This window comes from Lactuca serriola, chromosome 5, assembly GCF_051521515.1.
Source record: "Lactuca serriola cultivar US96UC23 chromosome 5, Lser_US96UC23_V15, whole genome shotgun sequence".
Taxonomy (NCBI): Eukaryota; Viridiplantae; Streptophyta; class Magnoliopsida; order Asterales; family Asteraceae; genus Lactuca; species Lactuca serriola.
The window spans coordinates 5,013,993-5,027,666 of record NC_136412.1 but is presented as its reverse complement, the minus strand read 5'-3'; the positions used below and the strand labels follow the sequence as shown (position 1 = coordinate 5,027,666).

At 34.0% G+C, this 13,674-nt stretch overlaps 2 protein-coding genes across 3 annotated transcripts; one reads left to right on the top strand and one right to left on the bottom strand.

The window, feature by feature from the left end:
* The first annotated feature begins 3,981 nt into the window (after positions 1–3,981).
* LOC145051834 (two-pore potassium channel 1-like) lies at positions 3,982–6,117 on the top strand. Its single transcript, XM_078999657.1, has 3 exons — positions 3,982–4,265; positions 4,764–5,676; positions 5,760–6,117. Exons 2-3 carry the CDS (start codon positions 4,799–4,801, stop codon positions 5,947–5,949), a joined length of 1,068 nt encoding a protein of 355 aa, XP_078855783.1. The 5' UTR covers positions 3,982–4,265; positions 4,764–4,798; the 3' UTR covers positions 5,950–6,117.
* Positions 6,118–7,136: 1,019 nt separating this feature from the next.
* LOC145051833 (IAA-alanine resistance protein 1-like) lies at positions 7,137–10,235 on the bottom strand. 2 transcript variants are annotated; one of them, XM_078999656.1, is made up of 8 exons: positions 9,924–10,235; positions 9,706–9,784; positions 9,215–9,277; positions 8,824–8,972; positions 8,524–8,606; positions 7,815–7,909; positions 7,638–7,739; positions 7,137–7,468 (listed from the first exon to the last, which is right to left on the bottom strand). In XM_078999656.1, exons 6-8 carry the CDS (start codon positions 7,902–7,904, stop codon positions 7,388–7,390), a joined length of 273 nt encoding a protein of 90 aa, XP_078855782.1. In that variant the 5' UTR covers positions 7,905–7,909; positions 8,524–8,606; positions 8,824–8,972; positions 9,215–9,277; positions 9,706–9,784; positions 9,924–10,235; the 3' UTR covers positions 7,137–7,387. The 2 variants fall into 2 exon arrangements, with proteins under 2 accessions (XP_078855782.1, XP_078855781.1); XM_078999655.1 differs by having other exon boundaries at positions 9,709–9,784.
* Between the last annotated feature and the right edge of the window lie 3,439 nt (positions 10,236–13,674).

Sequence of the window (13,674 nt, the reverse complement as noted above, 5' to 3'; positions counted from 1 at the left end):
ATAGTCCCTTTTCAAAACGCAATATTATGAAGTATTTAATATAAAATACGTGCTACGTGTATATATTTTGTGGTTATATGTGTGAATGTATATTCACTCTCTTCTATCTCATGGATCTGATATATTCTCTATGAAATACGTGTTATGTGTGTATGCCTCATCTGTTATGTGGAATATGTATTGATCAAAGCATGCTATACAGGTTTTTAAACAATGTATAAAAATATATATTTTTATCTACTAATATGTTGGGTAGAACATGGGTAGATAATTGGTGTGAAATAAACAGATGAGAGGCCTCGGTGTTATTGGTGTTATTCTAGTCATTCAGCAGAGTATGGATGACGACCACGGACTATTCTAGACTGTCCTGTGGAACACTAGCAGGCTCATTACCTGTAGGTGTTGTGAACGATGTGTTCACCGGTGTACTCTATCCCCCACATGGTTGCCTTTAGGACACTTATTGTTGAGGAAGCCCCTCTGCAGTAATGTCCGTCCCGATGAAAATCCTGAATATAAGTTCCTTATAATAGACGTTATTTTTAGGAACGTAAGGTGAGGATAACGGGAATGGGTAATCGGGTTTATTGTTGATTGATGAAATTAAATATAATTATTGTGGGTTTGAAAACCCTATATGCTCACCAGGCTCCCAAGCCTGACCCACTCAGTTGATTTGTATTACAGGAAGTGGCGCAAGAGCTTAAGATGGGCGAATCATCAAGTCATTTTTGTTTACAAGTCTGCATATGTATATATTTGTTGAACGACTTGTAATATCATCGTTTATGCTTTATGATCTATATCCGAACATGACATCCCGACTTTTGATTATGAAATGAAATCATATTTCTATATGAAATATTTTGATAAATATCTATTTTATCATGTTTTGTTTTTGGGAACAAATTCCGCACCTCTTTTAAAATCAAACGGATTTACTCTGAAAATGTTTTAAAAAGCATAAATGAAATCGGTCTTTTCTGGCCGAGATTTTGGGGATGTCACACAAACATAGTGAGTGTTGAAAACAGCATAAAGATCATTGTTGAATAGAAACTTTGTCACAACATTAGCACCAAAAGTGTAAAAAAATCCAACGATCATTCATGGCCCACCCTTTGACATCTCTATGAAGATCTGAACATAAAAGATCACAATTGAAATGATGATTCAATGCATGCTTGTAGTGACAAAATGATTATTTTTATTCATGTTGAAATAAAAGGACACAATCTTGTTGTAAGGGAGCCAAAAACCACAAAAAGCTAGAAGAAGAAATGGAGCTAAGACTAACATGTATTTTACCAAGAAAGGAGAAAGGGAAAACTTAAACTTACAAAGTTAAGAGAGAGGATAACGATACAAATGGTAAGCATCATAAGAAAATCTTTCACCCATTCCTGCCAAATAGTCTTAAAATCTTCTGGTTGAGCCCTAACAATAGTAGCAACAATAACAACGAATAGTTCAAACATTTCTTTTACTTCCTCCAACTTTATCCAACATAAAAAGACTCATAAAATCGATAGATCTAAGGTTGGTTAAAAAAAAAAGGCCTTACCTTTTGTGGCACAGGAACAAAGGATGGTGGTTGATAGAGGTTTGTGATGTTACGATTTCCATATCTGTAAAGATAAACATAAAAAACCAAAGATATGCAAAGAAAATACGAAATAGTTTGTATTTTCTTAGAAAAATGAAAAATAGTGATGGCTACCAGATAAGTTAATGTCGTTGTTGAAATAACCACAATCGATTCGTCTTGAATGAATGGAAGAAGGGAACCACAATTTGGTGGTGCGATGGAGCCGTGATGGTTGATCCATGGGTTTGAATCCAGATCTGCCTAAATCATGTATTTACCAAGTTCAACCAAAAACCTAAAATCAAATTAAACTTAAACAAATTTAAGATTCAAATAAAACCCCTATCGTTCATCAAAACCCTAAAAATATCCTTCAAACAAACAAGTTTTCAAATTAGAAAACAAGAAAAACGAAGAAGAGAGAAGCAGGTGGTGAGTTGTGATATACTTAACCTTGCGGAGATCGATGGTCAAAAGGTCGACAAAAACTCTGGGAGAAGTTAGTGAAGCCGGAAAACGATTTTTACAAAGGGGATTGCGTATCGTAGCATACCGACTCCAAAGGTAACACAGTCGAACGAAGATGACGGTGGGTTCAGGGAAATTTATGTTTAGAGAGAGAAATGTAATGTATAGTTTCTCTTGTTAGCGAAATACTATCCTAGCAGCCAAAATAGAGATATGTGTTCCTTTATTTTAGGAATTAATCAGGTATTAGAGCGAATAAAGACTACTGGGTCAAAATTCCTATATGTATTGGTTGATAGTACGTTTAGCTTACATGTTTGAACAATGCAAGATTAATATTATTTTATTGGTTGTTACTTGTACTTTTAGCTAAATTGTTTGGACGTCTTAAAAAAATATTATTATTATATTGAAGCTATTTTTAGAAACAGTGAGATTTCTTTTATAAGATAGTAAAGATATATGACTTTTTGAAAACTAATTTTACCAATAAATATTTGACTTTTTTTAAGAAGACTCGACTTATCAATGTGACGTCCCATTTTCACAACAAAAAGTTTTCATTTATTAAGGTAAAACTCCACATTATAAAACCCATGTTAAGAAAACCATTTGTGTTTGGCAGGTTGAAGGCACCAGTGCCAACCTATGACTTATTATGGTTAGGATGCTAGTTGTTTGTGTGACTATTGCATGCGATGTATGTGATATGTATATTGGGCAGGGCCTGATGAGTGTATTATATGCTATTTTGTCTTAGTGATTATTGCATGTGTTTATGTGTCTATATGTATACTAGGGAGGGGGCTGATGTCAGGCGCGACCTGATGAATGTGATGAGGCGAGACCCATCTCATATTATTGACAGATCTGTTCCGAGCGGGGCTCAATGTTGGGCGGGGCCCGATGGTTATTAGGTATGACCCATTGTATGTTTGTTATGTATGGTATGAAGTATTTTAGAGAACTCATTAAGCTTCATGTTTATGGTTTTCAGTTTATGTATCAAGTACTTCCGGATTAAAAGAGGAAGAACTCAGAATGATCGTATCGCACACACCATATTGTTCCACATTTTATTTGACTCTGATGTAACCGGATGATTATTGATATACTTTGATTTCATTATGGTTTTTATGAAACGATTTGGATGATGGTTTATTTATTATAAAAATGAAAATTTTGGTCTTAAATTTTGGGACGTTACATTAGCCCCTTCATTCCATTAAATACCCGAAAACATTAGGGTTTTGGCCATTAGACGGTTCTCACGTCGTGACCAACAATGGTTCATGTCATGAGACTCAAGAAACCTGAGTTAACGGGTCAACACTGACTCACGACGTGACTGGGCATAGCTCACGTCGTGACCCACTTCCAAAAGGCTATAATCCTCAAAGTTTATTACATCAAAGATATGAATGTTACACTATAGAACAATATGAACATTCATTTTCTTCTTTAATTTTGATATTCCATTTTTCTTGAATCGGCTTTAACAAATCGTTGTTTTCGTAAGTAAATCGCATTTTCAACGAATAGATTAATTTTACAAGTTCGAGCTTACGGTCATAACAAGCAATCATAATAATAATATAAAGTTTGATATCTTAATTATTAAAACCATTAGGCTTAGATTTTAGTTTTATTTGAAAAAAATAAGCCAACTCTAATATTGTCCATATATATACCATTTTCTTGGATAAATTGCATGAACTCAAACAATTTTTTTTTGAATAGTTGATTAACCCTCTTTAAAATACAAAGTTAAGAATCTTTAATAATATACTGGTGTATGACTTTATATCGTTTGAAACTTTGAATGAATGGATCCACAATGCATTTATTAGCGATCTTGATGCTTGCACTCAATCTATTCAACTACCGGTGGGAGTTGACTGCAATAATATAGTTAAAAATTAAAAATTGCTGAATGTGGAAACATTAATCGTCCTGCCGACGGGATCTCCGACATCACTACGTGAATCCGACGGTTGAGATTCAGTAAACGAAAGCAAATCGGTGTTTCTTTCTCTTAATTAATTAAAATACCGGTGCGGCGACTTCCTGACATTTTCGAAGCTTGCTATAATATTACTACAATGGACTTCCACTTCGTGTTCAATTTACAACTGACTGCAATTAGAAACCATGGATGACTGCTGCTGCTAACAAGTTACGGAAAGGAACCCTACGAATCACGAAGGTAGCTAGTTTACTTTAATTGTTTCTCGGAGCATTATTGTATTAGCATTTGTTTATTTGTTAGCGATTGTTGAGATCTGTTATATCCGAGTCTCTGATTTTTGTTTTTGATCGATCGTAATTGGTAGTTTAATGGAAAATGTACAATTAAGTTTGAAGTCTAGCTAGTAAAAAATAACGAAATAGCAAAATATGTAGTATTACAGCATGCAAGATAGAACTTGAAAACTGAAAGTTAGTTTTGAAAAGTTGAAGGCGGTTTTGACTGGCCGAAAGTTTTATGTAGCTTCCTGCTTACTCCATGCTTGTACTGTAATATCCATACATCCGATTCACTTTCCTGCATCTGCTTCCATATTTCTTCAAATTCTAAGCTGCTGCGTACTTTGATAATAATAAGTCCCCTAATCTAAATGGTTTGGATATCTGTTAAGTGACTCAAGAATTGCATCAAGTATCGTTGGCAGGCATTATTAATGTTTGAAATATTGCTTCTTAGGACTGAAGAAAAGTGGTTGCGATTTGTGAATTGTGATGGCATCTAAGGGTGGACAACAACCAATACCAAAAGACCAAATAACTTCCATCAAAAGAAAAAGATTCAGACGCATTAAAAGTGCCCCAATAGCAGATTCGTTTCCTTCACAATCCAAAACTGCCGATTCCTCTTTTTCACGGCCTAAGTCTGTATTTAATTACCTCCACCCAAGCTACCGAAAAGTAGCCATCATCTTGTCTATTTACTTGGGTGCAGGCACGCTTTGCTTCTATCTGGTTAGACACCAAATTAATGGAAGGAAAACAAACGCAGTCCTCGATGCTCTGTATTTCACAGTTGTCACAATGACTTCTGTTGGGTATGGAGACCTTTTCCCTGGTAGCACTCTCACAATACTACTAGCCTGTCTTTTCGTCGTCTTGGGAATGCTTCTCATCGGGCTAGTCCTCAGCAAAGCTGCAGATTTTCTAGTCGAGAAACAGGAACTACTGCTAGCAAGAGCCTTACACTTGAATCAAACCCTTGGCACTGCTGAAACCCTAAAACAAATGGAAACCAACAAAGTTAGGAACAAGTGTATAATACTAGTGGCCTTGCTTGTGGTTCTTATGGCTGCCGGGACAACCGTGTTGGTTGCTGTTGAAGATTTGGACTTTATTCATGCTTTTTATTGTGTGGTTGCCACAATTACAAGCTTAGGTTACATCGATAAATGCTTCTCAACAAAAGGCGGGCGTGTTTTCGCGCTTTTTTGGATTCTGTCTGGTACTATTTACTTGGGTCAGTTGCTGTTTACTTTTGCTATGCTACACACTCAAAGAAGACAGAGGTCATTAGTGAAATGGGCTCTTAAGAGAAAGACCACGCCTGCAGACTTGGAGGCAGCTGATCTTGATGACGATGGTGTTGTAGTGTAAGTAGCTAGCTATGAAACATCCAATCGTTAAAAAGAATTAATTAGTAATTACTTTATATTGTTTATATATATATATATAGGGCTGCTGAATTCATCCTTTATAAGCTAAAAGAGATGGGGAAAATCAGCCAAGAAGACATGGCGCCTATCATGGAAGAGTTTGAAAGACTCGACTTTGATAAAACTGGTACGCTGACAGCTTCAGATGTTCTGCTTTCACAGTCGTCGTGGTATGCCTCTGAATTTCTACTTACGCAAACATCTGTCTAATAAATTGTAACCGTACGACGTACGTACATGAGGACGCCAATTCACGCTGGTGTTGTGCTGTAGATGGTATTTACTAATTTATTACTTGTATTTTTTATTTGGTTAAATTATTACCAATTTAATTAGAACCTGTTAAAATTACAATATTGCTGCTATTTTTTATTTTTATTTTTCTGATCTAAATTTTTTATAAAGCGATAAGCTTTCAAACTTTGAGGGTTTAGTTAGTGAACTTGATTAACGATAAAAGAGCTAATGCTAATTTCTAAAAGTTAGATAAAAGGTCACTAAATAAAATGTACCAAATCATAGTCAAAGCGTACTAAATCATTGTCAAAATGTTGGGGAGTTCTAACTACTGAGAGATTCCTAAGACTGAGCAAAAATCTTCCAGAGAAGAGTTTTTGAATTCATTTCCATGATCATTAAGTAATTGTTTTATTTTGTGATCATAAAGGACATCCCATTGCTTAATGAGAGCAATGATTTCATTTGCTGGCATGACTCTTTTTTTAAAAAAAACTATCTACGTAAACCTTTAAAATTCATTCACAATGACAAGAGTATATTTCTTCCTAGCTCTTGACTAGATCGGAATTGGTCCAAAAAGGTTCATATGAAGGAGATGAAGACACTACAAGAAAATTTCGATTTAACTATGGAAAAATTCCGTAGCAAAAAGTTGAAATTCTGTAGTTAAACCTAAATAACTATGGAAGTTGCTACGGAATTTGCCAATGAGATTCCATAGTAAGATTTCTTGTAACAAAATGTTTAACTACGAAATTATAGTTCAGTAGCAATTTTGCTACGGCCGTTGCTACGATGTCTATTCGTATCATTTCAACTACAACACACCTCCATCACAATTCCGTAACAATGAATTTTGTAGCAAATTTCGTATCTATTTTGTTCGTAGCAAATTGCATAGCCATTTTGTCCGTAGCAAATTTCGTAACTATTTGTTCCGTAGCAAATTCTGTAACCATTCGTTCCGTAACAAATTTCGTAGTCATTCGTTCCGTAACAAATTCTGTAGCCATTCGTTACGTAGCAAATTCCGTAGCCATTCCTTCCGTAGCAAATTCTATAGCTATTTGTTACGTAGCAAATTCCGTAGCCATTAGTTTCATAACAATTTTTTCCATAACAATAGGTTCGGGTGCAAATTTAGTACAATAATAATATTCAACAAAATCCAATATTCATATTATAATATTCATAGAAATATATGAAAATGTAGTAAATATAAATTTAACTAGATAATGTTCCCCCGTGTTGCAGCAGGGATTGGAAGCCTTCGTTATTTAAGATATGTTATCTATTTTATTTCTTTTTTTCTATGAAAGCAATTTAGGTGACATAAAGAAGTACTATCCAATTTAAAAAACATTATCACTTATCTAACTGTGTACATTTAGTTCAGACTTGATCTGCATCAACACATTTGCGAGTCTAGAATCAATAGGAGCAAGATGCAAATGGATGAGTTCCATTGAAGCATTCTGTGAAAATGAACCTGCAGAAAGGAAGAAATAAAAAAAGTATTAACCAATTGTAGATTGAGGTGATAGAATAAAACTAACGATAAGACCTATTATTTGGTCTATTTATTATTATTTATCATTTTAATAAACGATCTAATATAATATATCATTTTTTGCTTTAATTAAAAAAAATTAACTAACCAAAGCAGTTCCTGCTAGTGCCACCAATGCAGAGAGAAAGTTGAAGAACGTGGCTTTAAATACAATAAAACCAGACCTCACCAAGATCTCAGAATCATCAATCTGCAACAATCAATTTTTTTAATGATAATTAATTCATTTGATTAGATTTAGTAAAAAGTTGTTCATTTTTTATACCTCTTGAGGACACTCATATGCAAGAAGAACAACTGTTTTTGACGGCCCACCAACCGATCCATATAAAATAAAAGCACTTCTTAAAGCCATTCTATCTGTGGTAATATGTTACATTTTTTGTTAGCTCACATATTAATATTTATTTGAATTTTATTAAAAATAAATGGTTAAGAAATAAGAAGCACATACAATAGCATCAGAGAGAACATATTAAGCACATACGACAATATGACAGAATGAAATAAGAAACTCATACAACTATAAGGATTTCTGGATTTGGGTTAGAAGTGGAAACATAAGATCAATCATCATAATTGCATATTTTAAACATTTCCCAATAAAATCAAAAGAAAATTCAAGAACAAAAAATAATGATTCATTTATCCATAACAGAAGTAGTAGTGAGAACAAAACTTGATCAAATGGCTTAAAGTCACATAAATATCACTTCACACAAATGCATGGATCATTTAGTAGTTTGAATAACATATTTTTCATATTAGTAATTTATAACATTAAAAATTAGAAGGAAATGTAGACTGAATTAGGATATATGACTATTACTTTTGCAATATATGCCTATAAATCAGATTTCTAAGGTTGATTCTTTTGTTACAGATTTGACTTTATGGTGAAATTAGTCAATAAAAATAATTCAAGCTTCATATCCGGTCTCAAACAATTAAGAAAATAACCAAACAAAATATACCTTTCTAATGAATTCAAGTAATGGATGACTCTTAATCTGTTGACCAAGAACGTGTGCACATCCATCTCGATATTCGGGAAATCCTGCACACATTTCCATTCGATTTTATAAAGATGAGAAATCCGAATTAATAGTATGGGTAACTATAAAAAAAAACTGTAAAAAAATGTCACAATGCCATCTCAAAAACAGAAACCAGTATATGAAAGGAAGTTTATTATGCATTCCGTAACATATATTATATCTTCTTTTTTCCCTTTTTTTAATAAAACTTCATCATTTGACAAAAGACACAAATACCTTCTTTGACAGCTGTCTATCAGTGTCCTTTGGAGGCAAAAGTTCTTCAGGCTTTTAATACACCACCTCCTTTTCTGCCTCTGCTTCTTGTTCATGATCATTTTCTTCATCATTGTCATCACAATTTCATCATCTTCACATTCACTTTCCTAAAAAATAATAACTCAACCAAGATTAACATTTCAGTTACTATCTCACACACAAAAATGACCAAGATTTGAGAAGATGTTCATACAAGATTTACATTTTGATGATAACATTGTTAGTTATGTGACAAATGAAAGATTCTAATTAGGTCAAAGAGTTTCCATACAGGCACATGAACACAAAAAGGAATTTCTTTAAACACGTTGTGGGTACAAGCATACATATCACATAATTTTAAATATACCTCATGGAGTCTGAAAATATTAGGATGCCTCATCATCTTCATTATAGAGATCTCTCTTTTAATCTGGAAGTCAGTTGAGAAAAATAAGAAAATTTGCAAATACAATAAGAAAACTACAAAATCAATATAAGTCAACACTAACTATATATTTATAGATAGTAGGCTATAGCTATTTTCACATAAATCAAGAGACAATTTTCAATCAACACATAGATGACAGTAGGAAAAGTGAAGCACTAAACAGGTATTACAATAAAATGTTTCCAAACATTAGAAACAATGGAAATTCGCTTAGTGAGATGTGGTAAGTAACAAAAATGTAGCAAAAATCATACCACAATTGGAACATGACCAAAAAACTTGTTCCAGGCAGCGAGATTAAAAATTGAAAACGTAAAAGAGATGATAATGATATCATCTACATGTAATTTGCAATATACATACATGGATAGTTTAATCACAAGGAATTCTAGAAAGTGAGTAAAACGCACGACCATTTTAGACGATTGAATGTTTCTTGAAAGTCTTCCACCGTCCAAAAAACGTCAATGAAGTCTTCGCCACATTTTCCTGCAATTGAAAAGGCAAACCTAGAATTTAGGGATCACAGACAAAATTAAAGCGATTTATGCTTCTCTAATTTCGTGCTCCAGGCAAATGTGAAATCGACGCATAGAATTATTGTAATAAAGAAATTGAATCAGCAAACCTAGAAAGAAACTTAATCAGAAAAGCTGGAATTTAAGGTTCGGAGACAAAGCTGATGCGATTGATGCTTCTCTCCTTTCACAAGTGGGATGAAAGAGACGAAAGATGAATTTGAGAGAAACTGGTATTGATTAAAATAAGGCGTTGTTCTTCTTGGGAAGATAGATAGCGTTAATCGGAAGAAGCATTGACGCAAACGAAGCACAACAGACGTGTGTCCCCATTGACCCCGCCTAACAGCCCAATACCGGACGGACGATAACGGAGACAAAAGGAAATCAACGATTTAGGGAGATAGGTATTGATGAATAAGTGCTTATTGTTTAAGCCTTAACCTTTTAAGCTAAGGGTTTGGGTTCTCTACCTATTAGGATGGTTCTTAAGGTAATAAATGTAAACGATAAAAGATTGGTGGTTAATGTGGAATAAGCAAGAATTCTACTGTACATGACCACCATTCTCATTAATAGAGTATATGAATAGGTTATAGAAATTTCTATATTTTGCTACAGAAACATATTCTATAGCTACTTGGCTACGAAATATTCCATAGTAAAATACCAACAGATTTTGATTTCGTAGTTATTTTGCAAATTAGAAAACAAGTTTTATACACAAATATCTACCGGCAAGCTTTTCGTAACAAGTTACATAGTAGATTAGCTACAAAATTTTATTTTCTAACAAATTTCATAAGAAAATAGCTACAGATTTCACTTCCGTAGCCAACTAGCTACCTATTTTGATTGTGTAGCTAATGATGTAGCAAACTAGCTACATATATGGATTTCGTAAGAAGTTCTGTAACGAACTAGCTACGACTAACAACTCCGTAGTATATATCGTAGTAAGATAGCTACAAATTTTGATTTTGTAGCAACTTTCAGTAGTAATTCGGGATTTAGCTACGAAAATGCAACTTCGTAGCTATTTCCGTAGCAAAATAGCTACAAGTAGCCAATCCGTAGCATATTCCGTAGTAGAATAACTACAAATTTTGATTCCATAGTAAATTTTCGTAGCTTTTCAAGATTTAGATACGCAATGCAATTCCGTAGCCATTTCCATAGCAAAATAGCTACGATAAGCCATTACGTAACATATTTCGTAGTCGAATAGCTATGGATTTTGATTCCGTAGCAACTTTCTGTAGCTATTTAGGATTTTTCTTGTAGTGAGAGGATTGATGATTGAAGAACAGAACTTTGGTTTGAACGAAGACTTGGTTTTCTTCCCTTTTTCACACGCTGAGCACAGTTTGTCATTGACAAATTGCATCTTAGGAATTCCTCTCACAAGCTGATTCCCTGCAATCCTTGAGATGTTCTTGAAGTTCACATGTGATAGCCTTTTGTGCCACAACCAATTTAGATGAGAATGAGCACGATAGAAGAAGCAACGGCGAAGTGAGTTGTTAGCAGAAAACATATCCAAAACATAGATGTCATTTTGTCGATTTGTAGTAAGAACAATGATTTTCTCTTGATCAACAACTTTTCCTTCTTTCTTGTTGAAGAGAACTTCATAGCCAGTGTCACACAGTTGACTAATAGAAATAAGATTATGCTCAAGACCTTTCACATAAGAGACATTCTTGAAAACAACATAATTGCACTTGATGGAGCCATATCCCTTTGTAGCTCCCTTGCCATTATCTCCATATGGGACTGACGAACCATACTTCTTTATGAAATCTTCCAGGAGAGACTTGAGTCTTGTCATATGTCTTGTGCAGCCGCTGTCTAAATACCAAATATGCTCTTTACCCTGAAACTAAGATGTACAGTAAGTCTAAAAAAATATACATTAAATATACACTTACCCACTTGCAAAGGATCACTAAGAAAAGATGTTATAACACTCATCAGGGAGACAGTTCAACGATTTTTCCTTCTTGATCCACTTATCATTTCGAGTCATGATATTATTAGCGCGAACGATGTTCTTTTCAAAAGTGCATTCGCTGACTTTGTGAGAGGCATCACCACATCGATAACAAAATTTAATTCCAAGATGCTTTCCTTTAACATTATAATTTGATTTCTTTTCAACTGCTGAATCTGAAGAATTTTGTTTATTTGATTTAAGAGTTTTTGATTTAGCTCTGGAACAAGGAATGTTATCAATGGTATGCTCATATGCTACATTGTCATGAGACTCATGATCCTTAGAAGAGTTATTAGGAGTAGAAGGCTTTGATTGATCTTCAGTTTCATAATTGCTAATTGAGCACTGAGGAAACATGCTAAGAATTTCGTTTATAGAATGAACTTCACCATTACATATAGGAAACTTTAGCAAAGTCTTAGTGGATGGAGGAACATACTCACGATGAGAAGGTTGGAGAGAAGGATCAAGAGCAGTGAGCATTTAGCTTTATAAAATGTTTGTTTAGTTTCGAATTTGGTTAAAGAAACAACACCTTTTATATCACCTCCAAGAATTTTCTTACACTAGTCTAGACAATGAGCATTAATGATTCTTGTGACATTAAAGTGAGAGGATGCCCAAAAATTCAAAATAAGTTGAGTGTGATTAGCATGATCAACAACCTTTTCTTTTTCAAAGTGAAGAAAATTATTGGTAAGCGAGAAACAAGTGTTTTCCTTTTTTAAAACATAAATAGATTTTTCTAGAGAAAGGAGTTTTTCTTTGAGAATCATTAGCTCAAGACTGAAAGAATATTTTTCTTTATTTGAGATTAATAACTTGAAACGTAAGAGATCGATCGTGTCATCTTTTTCGATATTATCAACAGAGGAAAGATTAACATGATTTTTTACTTGATACACTGATGTATCGTCCCGTTCTAACTTGAGGTCATCAATAGTGTGAGGAGAATTAGCGTTAAGGATCCCAACGCTGTCATGTGAAGTGTCAGCGTGAGATTCAACAACCTGCGCCATAAGACACTTAGCTTCATCGTCTAAAGAGTTTTCCCTTTCAAAAGTAGATGATAAAGTGATCATCATCTCTTGAGCAGTTGAGCAGTTTTGGACCAAACGATAGACAGAAAAAGGAAGTGAGTTTCCAATAGCAATTCTAGCCTTTACATCAAGATTCAACATCCTTTTCTCTTCCTTGTTATAACAGGGATTTCACTTTTAGCTTACTTCCAGATGCACCATTATTGGATGATTGATGCATAGCAACTATAGGACCTTTGTTGACGACGTCGAGCATATTGAAATCCATGAAACTAGAACTTTCATGGCCTTTGATTTCCAATCAAAGAAGTTGTATTTGTCAAACAGAGGGATCTTGTTACAGATAGATGACGTAGGAACGAAAGAGGTCGACATGATTACTTGAGTGTATCACAAATCTGCTCTGATACCAATTGAAGGTTTGTGATGATCAGATACACTTCAAGTATGATTGAGAAATGTAAAACTAATCTAAGCAAAATAATCAACAGAAAGAAAATAACACATAAGTTCTCCTTATTGTTCCTTTCACTAAGAAAAGAAGTTTTGTCTTCACCAAGAAGACAGGTTTGTCACAAAGACGAATGACACAAAGCCATAATCACAACTACCACGACCACAACATTAGGGTTTGCCCTTATGTTGTATATATACTAATCTATACATGTATATCCCAAGATTGATGAGATTGTATATAATCTATACTAAGAGTCGATCTTATCATAAAGATACCGAATCTGTGATCTATTCTATACTTCTCTATATCATTAACTATTATACAAAAAAATACAATCTAATAACTAACATGTAAGCTAACGCTAATAA